The sequence below is a fragment of the Sciurus vulgaris genome (assembly GCF_902686455.1).
Source record: "Sciurus vulgaris genome assembly, chromosome: 12".
Taxonomy (NCBI): Eukaryota; Metazoa; Chordata; class Mammalia; order Rodentia; family Sciuridae; genus Sciurus; species Sciurus vulgaris.
Window position 1 is genome coordinate 7456860 of NC_136473.1, and position 26310 is coordinate 7483169.

General features: G+C 39.6%; 1 protein-coding gene across 1 annotated transcript; it reads left to right on the plus strand.

The window, feature by feature from the left end:
- Positions 1-569: 569 nt before the first annotated feature.
- Positions 570-25071, plus strand: GTPBP4 (GTP binding protein 4). Its single transcript, XM_079107810.1, has 17 exons — positions 570-726; positions 3138-3308; positions 4749-4852; positions 4936-5072; positions 6170-6270; positions 7760-7852; positions 8773-8964; positions 9354-9419; positions 12081-12170; positions 13609-13719; positions 15311-15388; positions 15766-15817; positions 16246-16346; positions 17950-18147; positions 20473-20538; positions 23031-23174; positions 24209-25071. Exons 1-17 carry the CDS (start codon positions 679-681, stop codon positions 24359-24361), a joined length of 1905 nt encoding a protein of 634 aa, XP_078963936.1. The 5' UTR covers positions 570-678; the 3' UTR covers positions 24362-25071.
- Positions 25072-26310: the final 1239 nt, after the last annotated feature.

The window sequence follows — 26310 nt, forward strand, 5'->3', positions numbered from 1 at the left end:
AAAGAAGGGGAAGAGATGCCTGAGAAAAGGTCATTTAATGTAACAGAAGGGTCAGAGGGAACGCTGACGGTTGCCACATTAGGGAGGCGCAACCAGGGCAAGGATCGACGAAAACAGGTGGTCACTCTGAACTGGCAGGAGAGAGGGCAGGAAGAAGGACGGCCGGCCAGACCCCCGCAGGCGCTCCTTCCCTGGCGGGCCCCAGCTGGCTAGGGACTTGGCCCGGGCCGGGCAGGGCCTCTCCAGCTCCAGCTCGCCAGGCCGACAGGGACACCGCGCGGCGCCAAGTCCGCGCCGCCGCCTCCTGAACCGAGTCAGACAACCCCGACCGCGGCGGCACCCAAAGCGGGGTTCAGGGTGGAAGTCCGGGGCCCCTCCTTACCTGGCAAGGAGCTAACCCCTTTGACCCCTCAAATCCGACGGTGCTGTCCCCCGCCGCCCCCAGCTCTACTGGCCCCCACCCCTCGGCGGCGTACCTCCGGGTCGCGCGGGGGCGCTGTGAGATCCTAGGGCGCCGTGGGGCACGCGGACGGCGCCAGGCGGAGACTCCGGAAGTGACGCCACTTCAGGGCCGGCGGTGGAAATGCAGTGCGCAGGTGATGGCGGAAGTCCCGCCTGCCCCCGACGGCGGAAGTCGGGTCTGCCTCGCCGGGTCTCCTCGTGCAACCCGCGGTCAGCATGGCGCACTATAACTTCAAGAAGATTACGGTGGTGCCGTCCGCCAAGGTAGGGGCTGAGGGGAGGGCTCCCAGTCTCTCTCTCCTTTCCTTGGCCAGGTCGTCCGGAGGGTCCGGGGACCTTTAACCCTGGGGCCGGGAGAGGGGCGCGCCTTGTGCCCTGTCGTCCTCCAGTGCAGGGCCTCACTTGGCAGGCCTCTTCCTCCGGCCATCAGGCACCCCCAGACAGCGGCCTCACCTCCCGAGTCCGAGTCCTCCACCCCCAGGCCAGGGGTCCCCCGGAGACCATGGTGCCTCCGAGAGTCCGTGGGGACTGCCCAGGTAGGTGGGTGGTGGTGACCGCGAGGTGCGCGAGGAGGCCTGTGGCGCTCGGTGAGGAGCAGAAGCTCCTGCGTGGAACTCTTGGGTTGGGCGGAGCCGCCGCCTCGCCCAGGGGGACTTGGTGCGTTGCTGTCATGGTTTACCACTTCTTAGTTTTTAAGTCGTTCTTTTTCTCTTGGACTTGGGAAACGCTTGTGTAGTTATTCGGTGCAGCAAGAGACAGTCCAGAAAGTGTTGAGAATTGAGACTAAGTCAGGTTTCTCCGTGAACTTTTCAAGAAACACGTGTTTGTCGGGCGATCCCTGGGGCACTGCACAGAACCCATTCAGAGGATGATTTGCTGTGGTTGAACGTGGTGCACTGTGAATATAGACAGTTTCCTTTTCTTCAGGTCCCAAGGTGGAATGAGCTTGCCTTGGAAAGCTTTACAAAAGCCAGCATTTTACACTCATACCATAGAATTAGTCATTTTTCACTTCTTCCCGACAACCCTTCTGGTACATCTCTCTCTAGATTGTACTATTCGGAAAGAAATCGTTTAGAGGAATCATATTTTCTTTGTATTTTTGGCCCTCCTGATATTTTCTCATTCATCTCTCAAGTGTATTGAAGGAATTTGCAGTTTTGTTTGATCTGAAATACAGCTCTTCGTTTTTTTTTGTTTTTGTTTTTTTTGCGGTGCTGGGGATGGAACTCAGGGCCTTGTGCTTGCGAGGCGAGCACTTTACCAACTGAGCTATCTCCCCAGCCCTGAAATACAGCTCTTTGGATCATATGAACTTTGTTCGTATAAAGGCTTGGTAGAGAACTTTATATTAGTATAATTTCCATTTCTGTTGTCTTGAGTGAGATCTGTATTTCTGGAGAACAGATGAATTTACTTATGTTGAAAAGATGGCACAGTTATCCTTTGGTGATTGGAAGTGAAAAGGGAATCATTTGGAAAGTGGGTCACAGTTCATTGTAGTATTTATTGAGTGACTGATGTTTATGCCAAGAATTGTGAGTACAGAATACATAAGATACCATTTTGGAAGTCATCTAGAGGTATGATTAGAAGCACTTACAACCACACTGTAAATATCAGAATTGTTATAATGGAGGAATATATAGTACATACAAGTTGGCCTCTTAGTATCTGTGGGTTCCACATCTGGATCCAACCAACTGAATATAGAAAATATTTTGTAAAAAAAAAAATGAAGAAGAAGATGCTTTGGTACAGAACTTGTGCAGTAGGAGAGTTGGGAAACTTCATGCAGTTAGTGACTTAAACAAACCTTTATGAATGGGAAGTCTGTTGGAGAGAAGAGTAAAGATCCAGTGTGTATTAACGAAGGTGTGAATATTTGTGCTTTTGATAACACTTGACACACTGTATTTTGATCCACTGGATCCTGAATTTCTTGAAGGAAGGGTCAATGTCTTGTTTGTTATTTATCTTCAGCACCTACGTATTTGTGTCATTCCAGGTAGGAAATGATCAATATCGTTGAATTAATGAAAGCATTCAGGGAAAATCAAGTAATTTTTTTATGGCTAGGTATGTGAGATTGACGAAGCAGGGGAATAGATTCCTTATTAAAGAGAAGCAGGGACTGTTTGCACTGGGGAATGCATTGCAAAAATCTTTTATATCCTCAAATAGTCACTTTACATACCCATAGAAAATTACAAATAGTAGGTTTAATTTACCCACTATTTTATGTCGGTTTTTTTTTTTTTTTTTTTTTTTTTTTTGGTGCTGGAGATCGAACCCAGGGCCTTGTGCTTACAAGGCAAGCACTCTACCGACTGAGCTATCTCCCCAGCTTTATGTCGTTTTTAAAGTCAAAATTATACCTATGGAAATTGAAGGATTTTTTTTTTTCTGTTTTTCAGATTTATGCTTCAGTTGTCTGACTGTGGTTTGAAATATTCTTAGGTATGGGGTGAAATTTGTTTCAGCAGCCATTCATTGTTTCTTAAGGACCAGGAATCATACAGATGAACAAAGTTATATATTAAAAAGTTAGTTAGAAAAAATAAATGTTGGAGTTTAAAATATGTACTACAGTTAGGTATTAATATTTTAAGGAGGTTTCAAACAAGTGGATGAATAGGAGATGTTGATTGTGTCTTTATTTTCTTTAATTGCAGGACTTCATTGACCTGACATTATCGAAGACTCAGCGAAAGACTCCAACAGTGATTCATAAACATTACCAAATTCATCGCATTAGACATTTTTATATGAGAAAAGTCAAATTTACTCAGCAGAATTACCATGACAGACTCTCACAGATTGTAACAGATTTTCCCAAATTGGATGTAAGTGATTCTAGGAGTTGTGTGGTCATATAAATGTGGGCCTTCAGAGAATCACCATTTAGCCAGTTTGGTGTGGTCATTTGACAGAAAAAGAAACAGAAAATAATTGATATGCCAGAGTTTACTGAGTATGTTAGCATCAAAACTGGGAACAGAATCTATTTTTTGTTTTGTTTTTAGTGTTTTTCATTTTCCTCAACCAGATCCCATCTAATGAGGCCCTAAGTAAACCAAAACCCTCCCGATAGTTCTTTAAGGATATCTAGCCTGTAGGGGAATCAGAGACCATTAGTTGGTCAGTGCAGTGATTAGAATGTGTGATTGAAAGATCATGGTGACTTAGATAACTGGGATAGTGATGAAGGTATTGAGAAGTGATTGGCTTCAGGATTATTCAGTAGCAGCACTAAAAGGATAAGCTCATAGACTAGATAAAGGATTGAGAGAGAGAGAGAGAGAAAGAGAGAGAGTGGAGAGGACTTTGGGGTTCACTACCTTGGATGGCAAGGGTTGCTGGTCACCAAGCTGAGGAGGGGAGGACCAGAGTCCAGGCTGTGCATGCTATATGGAGATGTGTGAGGCATCTAAGTAGAAATGGCAAGTCCACATAGAAACAGATTTATTTATTTACTTATTAGTATTGGGCATTGAACCCAGAGCCACTTTACCACTGAAGTATATCCCCAGCCCTTTTTTTATTAAATTTTGAGACAGGGTCTCACTAAGCTTTGAACTTGCTATCTTCCTGCTTCAGCCTCCGGAGTTGAACCCAGGGATGTTTCCTCACTGAGCCATATCCCCAGCCCTTTTTTTTTTTGAAAAACAAAAACCTGCGTACATTTATTTATAGATCTTAATACAGTAAGATGTAAATGAAAATTGAAACATTGCTTGTTGAACCAGTAATTTGATGATTATTTAATAAGAAATATAACCTGGAGTTTCTCCCAAAAAAAAGATTTGCATGAAAATTTCCTTACCTCATGGTTTATGCTTTAAGAGTACATTTTACAAAAATCAGTCACCAGTTTTTTAATATTTTATTTAGAAACAGGGTCTTGCTGAGTTGCTGAGGCTGAATTTGAACTTGAGATCCTCCTGTCTCAGCCTCCCAAGCCACTAGGATTATAGGTGTGCACCACCACCCCCAGCTATCCTCAGCTTATTTTAAGATAGTCTGCCAACACTGGCCTCAAACTTGTGATCCTCCTGCCTCAGCCCCTCAATCATGAGGGATTGTAGGCATGTATCACCACACCCAGCTGCTTCTGTTCTTGGAGGACTAAATCCACAGGGTCATTGGCCAGGAGAGGGATCTGGGGAGAGAAGCTGCAGGTTTGAGTAGAGAGGAAAAGGAACTTGTTCTTCACATGTTGTTTACATGTAAGGATGTGAAACTATTGAACCAAAGCAACTGGTGTTTTTGTTTGTTTGTTACAGGATATCCATCCATTTTATGCAGATTTGATGAATATTCTCTATGACAAGGATCATTACAAGTTGGCTCTAGGACAGATTAATATAGCCAAAAATCTAGTGGACAAGTAAGGTATTTTCTTACTATGGTGTCTTTTAAGTTATTGTCAAAAGTGACAGAAAATTCTTACATATTTTTTATTTTTTTAAGTGTTGCTAAAGATTATGTACGGCTTATGAAATACGGCGATTCTCTCTACCGCTGTAAGCAGCTGAAGCGTGCTGCCCTCGGGCGCATGTGCACCATTATCAAGCGACAGAGGCAGAGTTTGGAGTATTTGGAACAAGGTACTTGTTTTTCATGAGCACACATAACCACGTGTTCTATTGGGATGATTGGTCCTTGTGGAGGACTTATTCTTGAGGTGTTTGTTTTTTTTTTTTTTTTTTCTTTTAGAGATGATGGGATCAATTTTTTTTTTTTTTTTGTTTTTTTGTGGTGCTGGGGATTTAACCCAGGGCCTTGTGCTTGTGAGACAAACACTACCAACTGAGCTGTCTCCCCAGCCCTCAAATGATTTTTTTCTAGTGTTAATAACCTACGAGAAATTCTAGTAGGCTAGTTTTAATTGAAAAAGTGACTAGAATTATAATGCCTACACACTATTTAAAAAAATATGTTTTTAATGTTGAATAGATAAGGTATAGACATGAATCTTGGAAAAATACTGAAGAATACTTTTATAAAAGTAAAATAACTCAGTTTTATCATTGATAATTTTTATTTTTAAAAAATGCTTTTATTTAACAGGACAATTTCTGAATTTTGGAAAAATTTTATGAAAAGTGTTACTTACCACCTCCCATGCATGTACTTCTATATTACAGTCATTTTGACTCATTTGGTTTTATTCTCCTTTCCACTGCATTTTGTAGATCATTTTCCACCAGATTTATGATATGTGGGTGGATGCTTTGAAAATTTTTTCATACACATCTCTTGGCTCTGCAGGAGCCAGTGGGTGCCACTTCAGCGTGTTGGTGTTGCAGATGAGGCAGTTAAATGGAAGTAGCTCATGTGGTAGCCAGAAGGTGACAGCACGCGTGCTTCTAGACATGTTGCTGTCCCACTAACCTCACTTAATGAAAATCATCTGGACGCTTCTCCCACATGGTTTTTTGGCCTCACCTTTGACTTACTGAATCAAAATAACAGGTCGGTAGGCCTAGAAATTTGAATTTTGGTACATCTACATTTGGGAAATACTATCATATATGTACATACATGCTATTACTCTCCTATTTTTCCTTTTTTTCATTTATTTATAAAAGTTTGAGTGAGATTAATATAACCATGAGCTTGTAGAGTAGCTAAATTGAAAAGAACATTTCAATGAAATCTTAAAATTTGAGTCTCTTGATTTTTCAATTTAAACTTTTCATAGTGCGTCAACATTTATCCCGTTTGCCAACCATTGACCCAAATACAAGGACTCTGCTTTTGTGTGGGTACCCAAATGTTGGGAAATCCAGCTTCATCAATAAGGTAGGTATATTTTTATTATAAAGCAGATTATCTGACTACACTAGGACAAAATGCTACTGTATTGTCACTTGGTGGAATTTAGGATGCTCTTGGTAATGTTTCTAGGTGACCAGTTAGTGCTTTAGTGAACACTACCCTAGTCTTCAGGAGTGCTCACACCTGAGCACACCCAGGTTTCTCTTGGGAAGTTTTAACTCATTGTCTGAACCTATATTTATATTGCTATAACAAAAACCATTTTTAATTCTTGTGTGTACCTCACGATTTCTGAGGAATTTTAGACATTTGAATGCTTTTATGATGGCAGCTGGAAAGCTTTTCACAGGTGTGTTTTGTCAGCTTATCCTGGGAGTGGTTGTGCGAGAGGACTTCCTGTGGTAGGTGACACTGAGCTGGACTCTCTCGGTCTGCAGCTACTTCTTGGGTGATTTGTCACTTCGTTGTGTCATCTTTCACATCAACTGTGAGGTCCATTGTAGTGGTCGGTTGTTGAGTCTGTCTACCTGAGTGAATTTATAAGTGTACCATTTAAGTAATTGAGTAATTTGGTACTTCAGAACAGTTTAGCTGATTGTGCAGAACCTAAAAGGAATGGAAACAGCATTTAAAATGTTAGTTCATGGTGGGTAGGGAAGAATGAAAGAACTTTGGATTGTAGAGAGGGGAGTGAGGGGAGGGATGGGGCCAGTGGGGATGGGAAGGACAGTAGATTGAGACAGACATTATTACCCTATATACATGTATTTAAAAATTTGTTTTTTTTAATTTATCACTGTCAAGAAAAAGATAATGAAAAAAAGTAAAAAATAAGTGAAAAAAATATTTTAAAAATTGCTAAAACATTAGGAATTACATGATACCAAGAACACTTCTTTGCTTTAAAGCAGATCAGTAGGTTTTATTTCTACAAGTTGTCCTGACATGGTAACAAACAAAACTCTCCAGGGTCATGGCTGAAGTGTCAAATGCTTGTCAGCATATACTGAACCGTTCCATGACCAGTCAGTACTCTGGGGGCTAGTGCAGTGTCTGCTGGCCACATGTGGCTTTTTAAATTGTATAAACTAATTAAAATGAAAAAATCAGTTTCTCAATCAGATGAACCAGATATCAAGAATTCATTAGTACCAAGCTGCTCGTGGGCCCCATTTGTAAAGTGCAGGCATAGATCATTTCTATCATCAGGGAGCACTGTTGGGTGGTGCCGGTGGTGGGAGAGTGAGGGGAGCTACTCTCCTCCAAAGATGGCCTTTCCTCTGCCTCCCTGACACCTGAGACAGGGCTGAGGAACCAGAGTTCCTTACCAAATAACCAGAGTTAATACTAAAGTTAATAGCTCCTGACCTGTGCATTTTAATCATGTGAAGTCATGTGGGTTTTTCCCTACCAAAAATCAGTCCTAATAATGTATGTTGTGCTCGAATTATTTGAGAGGAAATGAGATATGGAACTTGTGTGGTTGTGAAAGTTTTGATTATTTTGTTTCAAGGTGACAAGAGCAGATGTGGATGTTCAGCCCTATGCATTTACCACCAAGTCTCTGTTCGTTGGGCACATGGATTATAAGTATCTGCGTTGGCAGGTGAGCATCTTACCTATACACTTAGAGCAGACTTGGTTTTTGGATTAATGTTTTGGATTAATATTCCTAAAGAACTACAGTGTTTTTCTATTCCATAGTGCGTTTATTTATTTACCTGCTGTGTGAGCACCATCCTGTAGTAAGGATTCTGCAGAGTAGGGGAAATATTCTGACATCACCAGGAACTTCACATTTCTTTATCACCAAAACTGGGGATGTATAAGGGCATTTTATATATAATTCAGAGGAAGCAACTAGCTTCCAGTGTGGGTTTCTGCACTAGTGATTTTATTTCGTTAGTTTTGTTTTTGTTTTTATACTAGGGATTGAACCCAGGGGTGCTTAATCCCTGAGTCACATCCGCAATCATTTTTTGTATTTTATTTAGAGATAGGGTCTCACGGAATTGCTGAGGCTGACTCTGAATTCGCGATCCTCCTGCCTTGGACTCCCAGGCTGCTAGGATGAGAGAGGTGCACCACTGTGCCCAACTCCATTTCATTAGTGGTGCTGCCCGAAAGAAACTCTTTGTATTATTCCTAACTCTGTTACCAGTAATAGCATAAACTATTTAAAGCATGAAACAGTCCATTTCCACAATTGAATTTGACTTTATAAATGACAAAATAATTTTCACGACCTGGGAGAGTGTGCCAGTTATTCCAGTTTTTATATGTTATGGTCACTAATGAAAAGGAGTCATTTCTTTCAAGGTATTTGGCTAGCTCTTTAGCTCCGTAAGGTCTCCTACATCTCTTTTGTTTTGATGTATAAAGAATGTCTTCTTTTTTCATTGCTTTATTTCATCATTTACTTATTTTGTTAGGTCTGGTTTAGGTGTGTGTAAATGACTCCTGGGTTGTATTGGACAAGAAGTTTATGAGTAAATGTACTTAGGAGTAATGAAGTCTGGTCATTAGGTTGTAGATACTCCAGGGATCTTGGATCATCCTTTGGAGGATCGGAACACCATTGAGATGCAGGCTATCACAGCCCTGGCCCACCTTCGCGCTGCGGTTCTATATGTCATGGACTTGTCTGAACAGTGTGGACACGGGCTGAAAGAACAATTAGAACTCTTCCAGAATATCAGACCTCTCTTTATCAATAAGGTATTTACAGTCACATTTCAGTTTACACAGTAGTGCTGCCTTATCTGTGGGGAAGGTGTTCCAAGACCCCCCATGCCTGAGATCACAGATATACTGAACCATACATGCTATTTGAACACAAGCACCGTGATGCCACAAGAGTTGATCTGATAACAGAGATAACCTCTAAGTGACTGGTTGGTAGCATACACAGAATGAAGACACTAGTCAAAGGGATGATTTGCATCCTGGAAGGGAGGGCGTGGGATGGTACAGGATTTCATTGAATGGTGCACAGTATAAAATTCATTAATTGTTTATTTCTGAAATTTTCCATTTAATGTTCTACAGATGGGGGGACCACAGTATTCTGCAGTATGAAATTAATAATTATTTTTCTTGCTTTCTAGCCTCTTATAATTGTAGCAAACAAATGTGATGTGAAACGAATAGCTGAACTTCCTGAAGATGATCAGGTAAATCACCTTAATATTTTAATCACTTTTATTCACTATTCCGAGTTCTCTTATCAGCTAAAATTAGAAGGAATTTAACTGTACTAGACCCGATAATATCCTCAGTAGTTTAGTGGCATAACCGTTAGGAAAACCTAAAACAGGTTTCTTCATTGCTGCTGTTTTGAGTCTATGGAACCATCTGTGTGTTTGACGGGTAGACACCCTGAACCTTTGGAAAATGTCATTACTGAGGAAAGGATTGTTCTTTTAGATTGGTGACTTAGAAGAAGTAAGTCGTGGAGGTGTGTTTTATCTCTTCCAGGCCTCAGAAATCAGGTATCCCAGGGCAGCATTTTCCAGAATAAAGTTCTTACTAGGATAGGTATTCATAGGTGTTAATAAAAGAGATTCTGTGGTTAAATGAGTTCAGAAACGAGTGATAAAGAGAAGGAGAACAAGGATCTGTAAGCTCTTGTAAAGTGGGGCTTTGCAGAACTGTGAGTATAGTGTATGCTCACATTCTCTGGGATGTAGGCAATATGATGAAGCATAATTTTTCAAATAAATTTGATTCTGCAGCCCTTTTTAATAGCTTTTGGGGTACACAAATGCTTTGAGAGACATGTATGACTATGGTTTTCACACTGGTCCTTGGACCAGCAGCACTGTATCACTTCTGCCACTAACTTGTCAGAAATGAAGATTCCTGGGCATACCAGGCTACGGAGTCAGGAAGCCCAGGGTGTGGCAGCAGTCTGAGGTCAGCAGGCCTTCCAGGTGACTGATACACACTAGAGTTGTGAGAACCACTGGGCTGGAGTGATAAATGCTATCTGGCCATGTCCTGTGGCATATGCTTCATTGACCCAAATTAAAAGGATTAGTTAGCTTTTCTTAAATAACCATTCTGGTTTTCTGAGGACACAGCAGTAAGTTCTTTAAATTATTCATTAATTATGTGACTGCTGATGCCAGAGAATTAATTTGTCTTTGAAATAACCTTTATATATACTAGTTAATCTGTTTTTCAGTTTTAAAGGGGTTGGAGGAGAAGAGTTGGGGGCAGTAGGTAACATCAGGAAGGTTTAAGAAGTAAGTTGTGGTCAGATGCTCAGACTTTGGGGTTAGACAAGCTCAGGCCCAGCTTCACACTTACAGCTGTGTGAAAAAGAAGTGAGGTCACCCTTTGAGACCTGGAGTGGAAGTAGTTCCTGGACCATTGGTTACTTGCCAGCTGTGATGGAGAAGTGAAGTGACCTTTAGGATCCCCAGTTTGTCCAGAGAGGGTAATACCCACATCACTGGTTACTGACCAGCTATGTGGTAGGGAAGTGAGGTAACCCTTTCGGAGCTCGGTTATCTGTTAAGTGGAGGTAATGCTACATCATTGATTGTTCAGAAGTTTTCACAAAATCAGGAAACTAGTGCATAACAGGCACTGGCACAATATTACTGTTTGCTTAAGTGAATGTTATTTTACAGCCTACCCTTTATTGGCCCTTAAACATGTTTGTTATTACATGATAGTTACACATGACAGTTATCATGTATACAGGTAGGCTTAGTGACCAGCTTTTCTAGGGTCAGGTGCTGCTTGTTTTTGCTGAAACTACAGCTTTAGGCATTGTACTAAAGAAGTAGACCTGTTCATGAGCAGCTTCACTTCATGTGCTGGTCTTCTGCCTCTGAACTATGGTCACATGTACAGTTAGATGTAAATGTGGCATTTGATGGAGGGCACGCAAACCAAGCCCCTTCTTATAGAGTTTTTTTTGCAGTGCCAGGGATTGAACCCAGAGCCTTGTGCATGCAAGGCAAGCACTCTACCAACTGAGCTATATATCCCTAGCCCTTTGTAAGCATTTTTATATGTTATTTTCTAAGGAATTCTTCCAGACTGTGGAAGCACATTTAAAAAAAAAAAAAAATTGCTTTGAGCTGTGTGCTGTGCATACCTGTAATCCTAGCTACTCAGGAGGCTGCAGGAGGATTACATGGTAGAGGCCAGCTTGAGCAATTCAGCGAGGCTCTGTCTCAAAATAAAAAATTTAAAAATGCTGGGGATGTAGCTCAGTGGTGGAGCACCCCTGGGTTCAATCCCCAGTACTGCAAAACCCACAAAAAATAGCATTGAAAACATTTTTTATAAAGTCAATCTTGATTTTGCCTAAATTTCTGTTTTGGAAAGTGAGGTCTTACAGAATGTTCTGTAGAACTTTGGATTACACTTGACTATGGTTTGATTTTCTCAGGTTGTTTTTTGTTTTTGGTGCTAGGGATTGAACCCAGGACCTCATGCATGCTAAGCTGATACTGTACCACCAAGGTGTACCTCCAACCCCTTGCAGAAGAAAGAGTATAGGGCGAAAACATTTAGATGCCTGTTCTTTTTTTAAAGTACTTATTATATTAGCAAGGTGACAAGAAATTTCTCTAAAGAAAATAATCCCAAAGTATCACCATCGGAACAAATTTTCAACAATATTCAATCACAATTTTCCATGGTTATTAATCCTGGACAAAATGTACATTTTTAGATGCCTGTTCTTTAGGGGTAAAAGTATATCATAGATGTTGAGCAGCCTCCATTTGCAACCTCCATTTGCATAATAGTACAGTTTGTTCCATAGGGAACTAGAAATCAGTATTGCTTGTCTCATTTTTCCTTTGCGTTCACAGAAAATATTTGTAGACCTGCAGGCCGAAGGATTCCCTGTAATAGAGACCAGCACCCTGACTGAGGAAGGTGTTATTAAAGTTAAAACAGAGGTCAGTTCTTGCTTAACTGAGGTGTCAGTCTTTTTGTTGTCTCTCCTTTGTTATAGAAAAGTCATTGCAGGGGGATACTTTTTCTAGGAGTTTTTAACACTGAGGAGTGGTATATTATAAGATGGGTCATACACATGGCCTTGGATCACTCATGCCTTGCCCCCTTCAGGTGAATGATGGGATCGGAAGAGATACAGTTGTCCCTGGGTGTATATAGGGATTGATTCCACGAGCCCAGTGCATGCCAAAATCTGCTTTAGAGTGGCATGGTATTTTCCTGTCACCTAAGTACATCCACCCATGCACTTTGAAGATTTCTAGATTACCTGTGATACCTAGTGCATTGTAAATGATAGGTAAGTAGTTGCTATACTGTATTAGAGAATAATGCAAAAAAATAAAACCCTCTACATGTCTAGTTCAATGTGAGTTTTTCTTCAAATATTTGTGATCTACAGTGGTTGGATTGGTAGATGTGAGAACTGGGCATGGAGGGATATGTTCTCACAGTTCCCACTGTCGGAAATGTTAAAATGGCTGCTGTATCTTTTAACCTTCCTTGGCCATAGCAAAAAAGTCCTTTTATAGAACATCATTAGATGCAGAATGAAAGAAATAGTCTTAAAAGCAGGAACGGCTTGGAGAGGCAGTCTCCTGTTCCGTTTCACATGCTGTCTTATTTTCTATGTTGGCATGCTATTTTTACCTGGAAGGGATTAGTTGCTCAAGTTGGTCGAGTCCTGGGCCAAGAGCATTGCATCTAGATAAGGAGGTAGAGGGCACTTGTCTACACAGGGATACCCATGGTGGAAGTGCGGCCTTGTATGAGACGTGGGAGGGTTGCTTCAGGATTCTGCTTTTGGTTGGCTCTCTTCTTAGAGAGGGCGACGTGCCCCAGCAGAGTTAACTATTGAGAGAAAATTCTTAGGAAGTTCCAAACTAACTTGTCAGTGAGTGGGCATTTGATTCTCTTTTTTTCAATTTATTTTTGTTGTAAACAAATGTGATACATCTTATTTCTCTGTACATGAAGTAGAGGCATACCATTTGTGTAATCATACATTTACATAGGGTAATAGTTTTTGGTTCTTTCTGTTATTTTTTCCTCCCCACCCCACCCCTCTTTTCCCTCTGTACAGTCCCTCCTTCCTTCAATCTTGCCCACCTCCCATTATGAGACATCATTCACTTATCAGTAAGATCATTTGTCCTTTGGTTTTTTGAGATTGGCTTACCTCACTTAGCATGATATGCTCCAATTTCATCCATTTGCCTGCAAGTGCCATAATTTTATTATTATTTATGGCTGAGTAATATTCCATTTATATATATATATATACACATACACAGCATTCAATTCTTGATTCTTCCTTCAATGTATGGCAGGGAGCTGTTGTATATGTCTTTGTGATTCTGCTTTGTTTTCATACTTTGTTAGGCTTGTGATAGGCTTTTGGCTCACCGAGTGGAAACAAAAATGAAAGGAAATAAAGTGAATGAGGTGCTGAACAGATTGCATTTAGCTGTACCAAACAAGAGAGATGATAAGGTAAAGTGGCCTTTTGAGGGAACCTTTGAGACAGTTATTGTGGTGGTGGTGCTGGCTACAGCCTTTTCCCAGGGTGGCTGTTCTGGTTACATGCATGCATAAATGGACTTCATAAGTAAGCTTCAGTTTCTGATTCATAATAGTTATTCACAAACATGGTAAAGCATTGAGGAGGCAAAGAGGGTGAAGTGCCATGTAAAACCAGCTTCTCTCTCAGATGCAGTTACTGTTAACCCATCAGTCTTGTTTATCCTTCCAGGAATGTTTTTGGTAGAGGATATTTTTTTAAAAATTTTTAAGCAGATGGACATATTTTCTTTCTAAATTTTCATTTTGTTGCCATTGTAAACACGGCACACCTTTACGTGGACCTGGTGTGTTTTAGAAATCCATTACTTTCGAGGTGTGAAATTGAGACTGTACCATCAAAAACACTGTCTAGTTTATATTCCACTAACAGTTGAAGAATGCATGTTTTCCTGCCTATATCACGTTGGGTGTTAACTTCTGTCACTTTGATAATATAATGATGGCTTTCTTATTGTTAAGTATTTCTTCAGTGATGAATGCAGTTGTACTTTATTTTTTGCTTATTGGCTTTTTTCATCAGGTTATCTTCATGTTGATTTGTAATTTTTAGAAAATCCAATTCTTTTCATAAGTTCTATATGATATTTTTTCCTCTTTTTGTTACACACTGTTGGTGTTGTGGTGTTCTTCTTTTTTAACCTCAAGGAATTACATATTTTTTAACTATTAATGTACGTAATGTTTCCTTCATGGCTGCTAGATTTTGTGTCGTGCACAGTAAGGCCTGCCATCCATCTAAAAACATTAAAACTTTTTCTTTCATATTCCTATGTTTGTTTGTTTAATTCACCTCTTTTTTGGCTACATGTTTTCACTGTGTCTTGAATTTCTTTTGCTCTGTTTTCAATTGATAATCATTTATCTCAGAACTGATTATTGGTATTTTTCTGTTGAATTCTTATACATACTTGCATTTATGTGTTAAGTTTCTCATTCATTAATTGATCTGTTATTTCTCCTGCTTTCTTAGGTGATTTTTCTCAATAATTTTGATGTTTACTTTTTCTAAATGAACTTCAGAATCAGTTTGTGGAATCCTCCTGGCCTCCTTGCTCAGACTGGCCTTGAAACCCATGCCCTCTGAATGTTTTTTCCTGCACATTTTTTTTTTTTTTTCTTTTTTTCTTTTTTTTTGTGGTGCTGGGGATTGAACCCAGGACCTTGTGCATGCGAGGCAAGCACTCTACCAACTGAGCTATATCCCCTGCCCTCCTGCACATATTTTAATTGATGCACTACAGTTGTAATAATGGTGGGATTTGTTGTTAGATTTTCATACATACATACAATATAACAATATAATTTAGTTAATATTATTCCCTAGTGCTCCCCACCTCTATGGTTTATTTGAATTGGTCTGGGTATGGTTTTTATAGTTCCCCTGCAGACAGGGAATTTGCTCCTTGTATTTTTTTTTTTTTATTTTTTTATTTTTTAAGGTTTCTTTTCTCATTCAGCAAGGTACTTCGCTTAAATATTTTCAATAATGTCTTCTTCTCAGGAGAGGCCCCCTTTCATCCCAGAAGGAGTAGTGGCACGCAGGAAGAGAATGGAAATTGGGGAGCCCAGGAAAAAAAGGGTATGTTGCTATAACTCAGGCTTGTTTTATGGAGAGGGACAGAATGCACCAGTGATGGGCTTGTAGCATTGAGCTTGTGGGATGTTCGACTCTCGAAGGAGGCTTGGGTCATGAGACGCAAGCTGAGTACACCCAGGACCCAGCCCTGGTAGGTTCCAGGACACAGCAGTGAATCCTGGACAAAAACCCCTGCTCTCTTGCAGCTCTTTAATTGATGGTAGATTGCAGCAAGCCAAATATGTAAGGTGTGTCTAACTGCCCTACCTGAAATAGAAGTTGAGTCCCAAAGGTGCTGAAAGATGTAGAGGACATTGTGAAAAGGAGGGAACCAACTGATTTGGGATTAGTAGGTAAAATAATTTTTTTTTCCATTGCAGGAACGAGATCTTGAACTGGAAATGGGAGATGATTATATTTTGGATCTTCAAAGTAAGGGCTAGAAAGTAATAGTTACTTTAAATACTGATTATATATATATGAGGTGTTTGAGAAAAACAAGAAAAGACTAAAGAAGTCTCCAAGCATATTTGCCAGGTTTTTTTTTTTCCCACTTTTTATTTTTCAATTTAATTTATTGAAAACTAAATTATATACTTTTAGGACTCTTTGAGATTTCTTCCTTTCAGGTCATTTTGTTTTCGAATGAGACTTATTTTTCTAGCTTTCACATTGTGTATGTTGAACAGTCGTTGGTCAGGGTTGATCTTGTTTGTAGTAACTTATGCAGTGTTGAATTTAAATGTTCTGTTGTCTTTGTGAAGTGATAAGATTTGGCATAAGTTATAATGCACTTGGGGCATATTGTACTTAAAGATATTAGAAACTACCATAAGCATAACTTTTTTTTTTAACTTTAGAATACTGGGATTTAATGAATTCATCTGAAAAATATGATAAGATACCAGAGATCTGGGAAGGCCATAATGTAGCTGATTATATTGATCCTGCCATCATGAAGGTCTGTTACTTTTTAAATTATTGATATTTCATTTTTAATGTGACTACTGGAAGTAACAAGCACATTTTGCCTATCTTTGTTCCTTTCATTCTCTTCATGTATATCCCCCTCCTCCTCTTCCTCCTCCTCCTCCTCCTCCTCCTCCCTCTCTCTTTCTCTCTCTCTCTTATCTCTCTCAGGCATCACCACCCCTCCATCCCTGATGACTCTGCCTACTCTGCCCTACCTGGTCCTGGAGACATCCTGAGCTCTTCACCCTGTGCCATGACGGGCTGTCAGTGTGGCTAACACTGGTGCGGCACTGAATCCTGTCTCTGTGTCAGGCTTTTTTGCTTATCACACCTCCTGCCTATATTTCCCTCTGCAAGTCCAGCAGGTGGCATCGCATTATCAATAAACTCGGTTCCATGGGGTGTGAACTCTTCTGATCTCCTGTTTTCTGTCCCTGTCTCACCTGTCCTTCTAGTCTCAAGAGATCTGGTTTAGCTCCCGAGAGTGCTCTGCTTGTTCTCGATTCATGGTTCTTTAAGAGCTTTGCTCCATCACCAGCATCTTCTCCTGGGATCTCCTCCATACTTGCTTTTCCTTAGCATATAAACGTCCACAATTTCCTTGACTTTTTGAGAAACAAAAAACCCTCTGTCTTCCTTTAGTTCATATCTTGTTTTTCTCAGACTCTGGAAAAAACACCTTACAAAATATTTGCTTTCTGCATTTTCCACTACTTATTTTCTGGATGCCCTTCTTCATTTAATTTTTCAGTCTCATTTTCTATAAGCTCTTCACGTCTTCCATCTCAAACTCATTCCACTGAAGAAGTTGAGCTGGTTAGAGTGCCCAGAGAATGAACCTGAATGTCAGCCTCCTTTACTGTTCCTACTGTTCACTTACATGTCATCCTTGTCTTCTCTCATTAATTTTCATCCTGACTTCCCCTGCCATTTCCTCCCTGTTTTTACAGCCTCATTCCCTTTCCATTCTGTGTTCTCTTTCCCAGATATGAGCAATCATGTGACTCCCTCAAACGTTCCCTCTGTGTGCATTCATCTCCCTTGTGTCATTTCCAGTTTCCAAGACAGGTTGGCCAATCTGGCCTGGCCCCTCCTCTCCCAGCCTCATTCCTTTTTTACTTTTCACTGAGGTCAGGACATGGGTATATCTCTCTGTTGAGCTTCCGTTCAGATTCATTTGTTAGAGTATAATATGTATGCATGTACTTTTTAAATTTTTATTTTTTTCTTAATAACTTGGTAGCCAGTGAAGTTCTATTTATAATGATAGTAGAATGTAGAATGGATAAATGGGGTATTGTACAAGTTTATATCCTGAATCTGCTGGGAATGTTGGGGAATGAGGGAAGTTGGTCTCTGCACGTTTTTAGCCTTGAAGTTGTTTTCTGAAAAAAAGGCAGCAGCACAGAACAGTGCTGACATGAACACTGAGTGTCCATGTAGTCTGTTTTGTTCACACAACCTGTTTCCTCTGAGATAAGGTCTATACATGATCAGGGCCCAGTTGTGACTGGACCATGTTGCTGCCCCTATTTACTTAGAAGTTTTTTGTTGTTAATTTTGCTTAATTGTGACTACTCTTAATTTTGAAGAAATTGGAAGAATTAGAAAAAGAAGAAGAGCTAAGAACAGCTGCTGGGGAGTATGATAGCGAATCCGAAAGTGAAGATGAGGAAATGGTGGAAATCAGACAGCTGGCAAAACAAATCAGAGAGAAAAAGAAGTTGAGAATTCTACAATCCAAGGAAAAGGATATACAGGGACCCAGGATGCCTCGGACTGCTAAGAAGGCAAGTTTTGTGTCATTCCAAAGAGGCATGACCTATTTTTTTGTATATTGGATTGTTGTGTAAGTCATTACTAAGTACAAGGTTTCAGTCCATTTGTGACCGTGAAATTGCATATGCTTTGTTGCGTTGGTTTATTTTGACTTGCAAGGTGGTTTGTCTTGATCTTTTATATTCTGATTACTGTGCCCTTTCTCAGTGTCTTTCATCTTTAATCTCAGCATAATTATAAATACAATATTTGTGTAATTATACCAAGTTAAAATTGTAACTTACGATTTTACAGCTATCAATTAACATTTTTTTGTTCTTTATTTTCTGTATTAATCAGAACTCTTACTACCTTTTACAATTTACAGAAATCTAACTTAGTCTTACTTAAACTCAAAAGGTGATTTCTGGCTCCTATGACTGGTTAGGATGGATAGTGTTGTTCTTTAGACATGAATGGATCAGACAATGTCAGAATCCTTCCCATTTCTCACCTTCACCTTGTTGGGGTATCATTCTCTTCTGCATCTTGTATGTGACCTCCAAGACCATGGGTACACAAGCATTATGGCCATGGCAGGGTCCTATAATAACCCTCCTGGACCACAGGAAGTTGGGTAAGGGAGCACCAATTCTCAAAGAAAGAAGACAACTGGCAGGCAGCTAAAATATAATGGGAGAGGAAGAAACATAATTTGACATTATAGAAATCTCTCAAAAGACATTCATGTTTTAAAATGTGATAAATGATGGTTCCTGACATACTGGAATATTTTATTTCTCCTGGTGGTGCTCATTGATCTCTGGGAAAAAAGATATTGGCACATTGAATCCATCTCAGGGTGTGTTGCTGTCTTCCACTTCACTATCTCATCTATACCATGACAGTCCTTCTCTTATCCCCAGGGTTTTTATGAAGAGTGAAAGGACATAAAGTATGCCTTGTGTCTTAACATAGAGGAATTGCTCAGTAAATGTTAGTTTTCGTGGGATTTAATTGAACTGTCCAAGGGCATACAAGTAATCCTGAGTCAAAAATACAACATCTAAAAGAAATGTGTCTCAGGCCATTGTAAAAGGTATGATCCCTAGATTTAGAGGAAAAACCATTTTTGTCTAATCCTGTTGTACGCCCACAACATAGATCACTTCTGTGATTTCCAGAATGTTTGTGTGTGTGGGGGGTGGTTTTCATTCCATCGACAAGCAGTCAGTTCTGCTGCAGTCACCCACTGGGCATGCTCTGATTGAACTCACTTCTGATGCTGTTTAGTTTGAGATAGCGTCAAAACCCATAGGTTGAGGGTTCTGTCTCATGGATTGCCCGAACTTCTGACTTGGCAGCTACAAATTGGGGTTCCCAAGATTTTGTCTTTGATTAATTTGCACTTGTGGCTCATTGAACTTAGGAAAACACTACACTTAAAGTACACACATTGACCTGCTTATTATAAAGTATATTTTAAAGGATACAGATTCTGAAGAGATGAAGTAGGATGAGGTCTGGAAGCACAAGGTCTCCATGCCCTTGCTGTTGGGGTACACTACCCTCCTCCCTGCACACAAATGGGTTCTTATTTACTCTTCTCAGGCTTCCCCATGTTCCAAACCCTGGCCTTCTGGATTTTCATAGGTTAGACTGAACAGGGAAACCCAGAAAGGCTGTTTAGATTCTTGGCCTTCTGTTGCAGCCTTTCTTCCTTCCAGGGGTCTTTATGATCATCTATCAGACAAGGCAGGTCATTTTTTTTCTTTTTTCTTTTTTTTTTTTTGGTGCCCAGAATTGAATCCAGGAGTGCTCTTAACCACTGAGCCACTTCCCCAGCCCTTTTCTATATTTTATTTAGAAACAGGGTCTTGCTGAGTTACTTTGGGCCTCACTAAATTGCTGAGGCTGGCTTTGAACTTGGAATCCTCCTGCTTTGGCCTTCCAAGCTGCTGGAATTACAAGTAGATAATTTTTTTGATGACCAGCTTCAAGACAGAAAGGCAGGGGAAGAGTGTATTTTTAGTTTGTCCTGCCTTGAGAAAGAGAAATAGCTTCCTTCAGAGGAAAAAGGAACCGGAGAAAGGAGGGCAGAAGATGAGACAGAGATTTTGCTTCCTAGACCTGAAATACCCCAGTTATAACAAAGATTGTCCTTCACCTCTGTTGCTCTGTAGCTGCTTCAGGAATGAAGGATTAATGTCAAAATACATTAACCTTACTGTTGTAGTTGTTTAGGAATACCACAGAGTAGAAGAATTATGAACTAGTAAACGCATACCTTAGTAGTAGATGTCTATTTTCCTTTGATTTTTTTTTTTTTTTTTTTTTTTTTTTTTTTAACTTTTCAGGTTCAGCGGACAGATTTGGAGAATGAGATGCGTAGCCTTGGTGTTGACATGGACAATAAAGACAACGTAAGTGTGCAGGGATGGTTTTATATACAGTCATGCTGCTCAACCATGTAGATGGATTCTGAGAAATCTGTCATCATGTGATTGGTCAGTAGCACATCAGTGTGTGTCCTTACGTGGGTGGTGTAGCCTGTTGCTTCTAGAGCCAGTGAACAAAGTAGCACAAGAGAAAATGATGCCATAAAGAGATGCCGTAAATGGGAGCTGTATGAGGCTGCTGCCAGCATAGCCGCACACCATTTCACAATGAACCTTTTTTTAATAAGTAGGAGTGCCCTCTAAAAAAAATAATAAAAAGTAGTAATGCATAAGCTAGTAACATGCTTTCTATTATTTTCAAGTATTTTGTATATAATTGTATGTGCAGCATAGTAGTTTGTTTATACCAGCATCACCACAGACCTAATAACACATAGTGATGTGACATTGTGGCAACTGTGTTATCACTGAACAACATCCCCATTCTTTTTTATTTTGAGACAGTCTCACTAAGTTGCTTAGGGCCTCGCTTACCTACTGAGACTGGCCTTGAAATTGCAATTCTCCTGTCTCAACCTAACAAGTCCCTGGGATTGTAGGCATGTGCCACCACACCTCTCTTCCATTATAATTTATGGGACCACTCTTTTATCATGGACTAAAGTCTTGTTATGTGGCATTTGATTGTATTCATGCGGCTGTCTACAACTTTGTTCATAAAGAAAACCAAGGTCTTGGACACTTGTGAGGATACAAAGTTGATGTTAGAATTACTGGGAGAAGAAATAGGAGTTTTCTGTTTCTGGTGAGAAGATTTATTACCTTAGGGTCTGGTTTGAGGTGATGGGTTAGCAGTTAAAGAGATGAGCCCACACTGCTCCTGTTCCCTCTTGGGGAATGCTTCGGAACTTAGTTCAGCATCCAGGCTAACGGTGCAGAAAGATGGCGTTCTCAGAGCTCAGCTCTTACCTCTAACCTCTCAAGTAGAATTTAAGACCTTACATGTTCCCTTGTCCTTAATTAAAACTCATCCTTCAGGATGGGCAGTTTGCTTGTGTGTTACATAAAGTTCATAAAGTTTTATTAACATAAGTTAAGTGAGGTGAGCCCAATGCCTTTGCATATCTACCTCTTTCATGGTGATGGAAAATTTGGAAAATATTAAACTAGAACGAAAAAAATCCCTACCTAGTAGTTATATCATATATAGGTTTTTCTGTGTAGAGGTTTTTTCATCTTTCTGTTTCTTTTTAAAATATACATTTATGATCACATTCCACATATTCTATAGCTTATTGTGGTATAAACAGTTTTTCTTTTTTCTTTCTTTTTTTTTTTCATTTTAGGGCCGATTTATCACATTTTAAATTGAGTAGCAGTGTATTTTTATTTTAGATTTTTTGGATTGTTTTCAGTTAAAAATTCATTTGTTGTCACCTCAGAATTTAAGGTGCTATATAAAATATAAGCATCAGTGAAAAATAGCAACTTCAATAGAATGTCAGAATAAAATAGATAATTTTGTGGCTTTAATTTTGGTAACTGAAGTTTCTATGCAGTGCCTTATTAGTTGCAGTTTAATGATCAAATATGAGATATTGTAACTCAACATGAGAGAAACCGGGATCTAAAAAAACTGTCTTCCTGGAATCTCAAGGACTAGAAAACATCTTATACTATCTGTTAATAATTCTAATTTTTTTTTTTTTGCTCTGATGAATTATGCTGGATTTATATATCTTCATGTAAAAGAATCTTTATGTTCTGAATTATTTTCTTAAAAAAAAAAAAAAAAAATTCCAAGAAGTGGAATTATCAGACTCCAAGGAGAACATTGTATTCCATTTTTCCAAAAGTGTTGGGATAATTTAGATTTAATACAAGTGTGTGAGAGTGCCTGTTAGCTGCACATGTGCTTGTGTGGAGAATTTTTCTGATATTTGTGTATAGCTTCTGACATTTGGTTGCTTTCTCAGTGCCAGGCTTCATGTCTACTTGCCTTTCCAGGTAGTTGCACTATCCTTATCTTATAGACCAGGTAATTGTGGGTGAACAGGGTTAAGGGACTCCTTTAAAGTCCTGTGCCCAGCATGAGGCAGAGCCGTGGCTTGACTAAGGCCTAACAGCAGAACATGCCCTCTTAGGCAGACTACATGCCTTTGCTTGAACTTCAAGGTTGAACTTTGACTATGTTGTCTCTTTGTGTTTGTATGGATAACCCCAGAGAGGTAATTTTTTAATGTGTGAAATATCAGTTGTGATGCTAAATCTGATGTTCAGATTTGAAGGGGAGGTTCTGAATTAACTTTTTAAATAAAACTAAAATCAGTTTTGTAGCACAAAGGAGCTTGTATTAAGAATATTTCACTACTAATGATGTGAATTTGTGTTATGTATATTTTAAAGATCTTTAACTTAAAACTCCTTTCCCGTTGTTGTAGTAATTTTGATTAATGCTGGGTCTGAAAGCAGGGCTGGACTCCAGAGCACCAAAATTTGTTTTCTGTGCATTTTAGGCCCACTATGCAGTCCAGGCAAGAAGATCTCGGAGTGTTACTAGGAAGAGAAAGCGGGAAGAATCTGTTCCTCCCTCTTCTATAGCCCGGAGTCGGAGTTGCTCTCGAACTCCACGTGATGTTTCTGGCCTCCGGGATGTCAAGGTTAGTCTCTGTGATATGTAATAATAAGAAAATAAGAGCCTTGTATGTAATAGTAAGAAAAGTATTTGTTACTCAACGGCCTAGGGCAAACACCAACAGTTATTTGGAGGAGCAGGAGCTGCGGGCAGGGATTTAGCTATGCACTCCATTCTTTAACTTACCGGCATCCTCTGTAGATGGGCTCGAGCGGGGGAACAAACAGTTGGATGCTCCTGGCAGTCACCCTTGGTGGACCATTCTTTAATGCTTTTCTTTTTTTGGAGAGTGAACAGAAGCATGGTCTCATAACATAACCAGCAGTCTGAGCTTAGGTCCCAGCTATTCAGGGAAGTGCTAGGAAATGACCCCTTCCAGCATCAAGGGCCTCATTCCCAACAAGCCCATATGAGGAACCAGCCTGGCGGGGACTGTTTTGGTTGATAGTCAGGTGATCCTGTTTACTTTATTATGGGAATGTTTTCTGTTCAAATTGATAACTTGGGTCATTATCATTTCTAGTTTCTTGACAAAGGCATGTTGAATGTCCACAATCTCTTTTGATGAAATGTCTTTTTAATAAACACAAAATTTTTTTTGTTTCATTATCTTGAGAATTCAGGTACAGGAGAAAGTCTGTATATACACTGGCCTACATGAGGGAAGCCTGAGTTTTTCATTCCATCATGCTGTTCCATCTAGAAATTAGGGTGTTAATATTGGCTTTGCCCTCTTCACAGTCAGATGTGAGCACTACATTCTCCTGGACCTCAGTTTCAGTATGTTGTTTATAAGGACTTAGATGTACCTTAATGGTCTGGGTCTACAATGCCCCAGTTCTTCCAGGTACAAAACTTGTCTTAGATATGATTTTCATTGAGTTTTCTTAAATATTTATTGAGTTGCTGCAGATACTGTGGTGGGCCTGAACGAATGAAACTTACCAGAATCTCTTCATAGAATAGACCTGGTTCTTTTTTTAGCACCTGGTAGTTAAAAACCACAGTGGAAATTTATTTGGTTTTCATTAATTAACTTTGTTGTGTTCACCTCTACAGATGGTGAAGAAAGCCAAGACCATGATGAAGAATGCTCAGAAGAAGATGAATCGCTTGGGGAAGAAAGGGGAGGCGGATAGGCATGTGTTTGATATGAAGCCTAAGCACTTACTCTCTGGAAAGAGGAAAGCTGGTAAAAAGGACAGGAGATAGCATCCTTTTCAGTTGACATGGTTTGGCTAGAATACTGCTGTTTATTTCTTGGTTTAGAATGGGTTGGTTTCATGAAATTGAAATCATGATCTAGTAACTGAAAGGACAGTGGAAATAATGAAAGTGGTTGTTTCTTTCCTGAAAACTGGATAACTATATAGAGGTGTGGGAAATTTTTATCACTTTGTAATACTATAAAGTTTTTGAGTGGATGGTGTTTTTGCATTTAATGGAGTGTCTGCTTCAGAGTCACCACACAAGCTTCAGATGTCAAGTTTTCAACAACAAAAAATCACAAGACATACGAAGTAACACAGCATGGCCATTAAAGTAAAAAAGTAAATTGATAAAGCCATCCCTCATAGCCGACTTAGTATATAATAGACTTTCAACAAACTGCTGGGAAAGATTTGCAGAAGTGGAAAGATTTACTGGTGTCATTAGGTTGTTTTGATGAAGGAAACACTTTCTTTTGCAAGAGGGAGATTTGGATCACCATTCCTGAGGTGCCCTTTTTGTGAAGAAAGGTCTCCACTTGGTGGGCATAGACAGGGGCTACCAGTCTTCCCCTGTGAGATAGGAAGCAGATCCACTTACAAGTGTGTTAGAACCCTGTGCTTAAAATACTCTCTTAAATTATTTTCTAGTCTTTTTGTATAATATATCATTGTAGTCTGTCTTCAACTATTTTACCTAAAATAATAAACCTTAGAAGAAAATAGTTTTGATTTACTTTGCTGTTTTGTTTTGTTACAAGTCATTGTAGATTTGGCCAAAGAAAAAGAGGTATGACCTTTTTTGTTTTTAAAGCAAAAATACATCTTGAGGAATAAAATGCCTAAGATTATAGCAATCCACTGTGACATGTTCAAGAAAATAACAAAAATGCCCCCACACCATCACCAAAGCTACCTCCTAGAACTTTATTTTTACTTAATATTAAATGGATAAAACAGTGAGGTATATATAAGCTCAAAACACTCTACAACTCTAAAACATCAACAAGCATGCCAGAATATTAAAAGTTTAAAATATTATTTCTTGATCACGGTTACCAACCACTGACTTTGTATGTGGTTAAAGAACAGATCCTGGCTCAGCAAGTTCTTCTGCCATCTAGAGCCCTTTCAAGTACACCTGTGTATGACTCTTCTGTGCTTTTGTAATGTAATTCAGATTTTCTTCACATAGATAGATGTGTTTACAATGTATTGCATATTGGGAACATAATGATAACTGCTAGAAAAGGTTATATTAAGAAATAATCAGATTCATGTGATATCAGGGAAGGTAGTAAGGGAGAAATACCAGGAATCATCCCTCCACCTTGAGAACAATTGAATTGATAAATGTCTGGTGTGACTCTTAGAACTTGAGTCTATTCAACCAGTATACCTTGGTTAATTTCAGCTCTTAGCATAGTAGTGCCTACCTGTCCTCCAAGTCCTATGGCAGGGAGTTATATTTCTAGAGCCACTTAAAAGAGTCATCATGCTTGTCTTTCATATTTTGGAATTCTATGTTTTGATTACCTATAGCTACTTCCAATGATGGATGGATGAACCACCATTATTATAAATCCCCACTAGCTACACTATAAGGGAATTAAAGGGTCACTGCTTTCTTTACTTCTCTCCCCCACCCCCCAATTTGGGGCTACACATCTAAGGATTAGGACTTTGAAAAGCTAAGGATAAAGAATTTCAAAAGCAACTGCATGTTCTGGGGAGTTTAGAATGTCATTGCACATTTCCAAGGAAGAAAGGACACAAGGCCTTAAGCTTGTGTATCAAGCTGATCTGTGGCACAGATCATCTGAAACAAAGAACCAGTAAATAATAGGGAAGCGAAAGAATATGATTTCCATTCATCATATAAACTTCAGATGTCGAGTTTTCCAACAACAAAAACCACAAGGCATACAAAGTATGGCCCATTAAAGTATAATA

Bases quoted from the DNA above. Each gene is read 5' to 3' on its own strand.
- GTPBP4 (XM_079107810.1), top strand. From the start codon at position 679: ATGGCGCACTATAACTTCAAGAAGATTACGGTGGTGCCGTCCGCCAAG. The intron at 16,347-17,949 runs GTCTGTTACTTT...TTAATTTTGAAG, and splicing joins TTGATCCTGCCATCATGAAG to AAATTGGAAGAATTAGAAAA. The intron at 20,539-23,030 runs GTAAGTGTGCAG...TGTGCATTTTAG, and splicing joins ACATGGACAATAAAGACAAC to GCCCACTATGCAGTCCAGGC.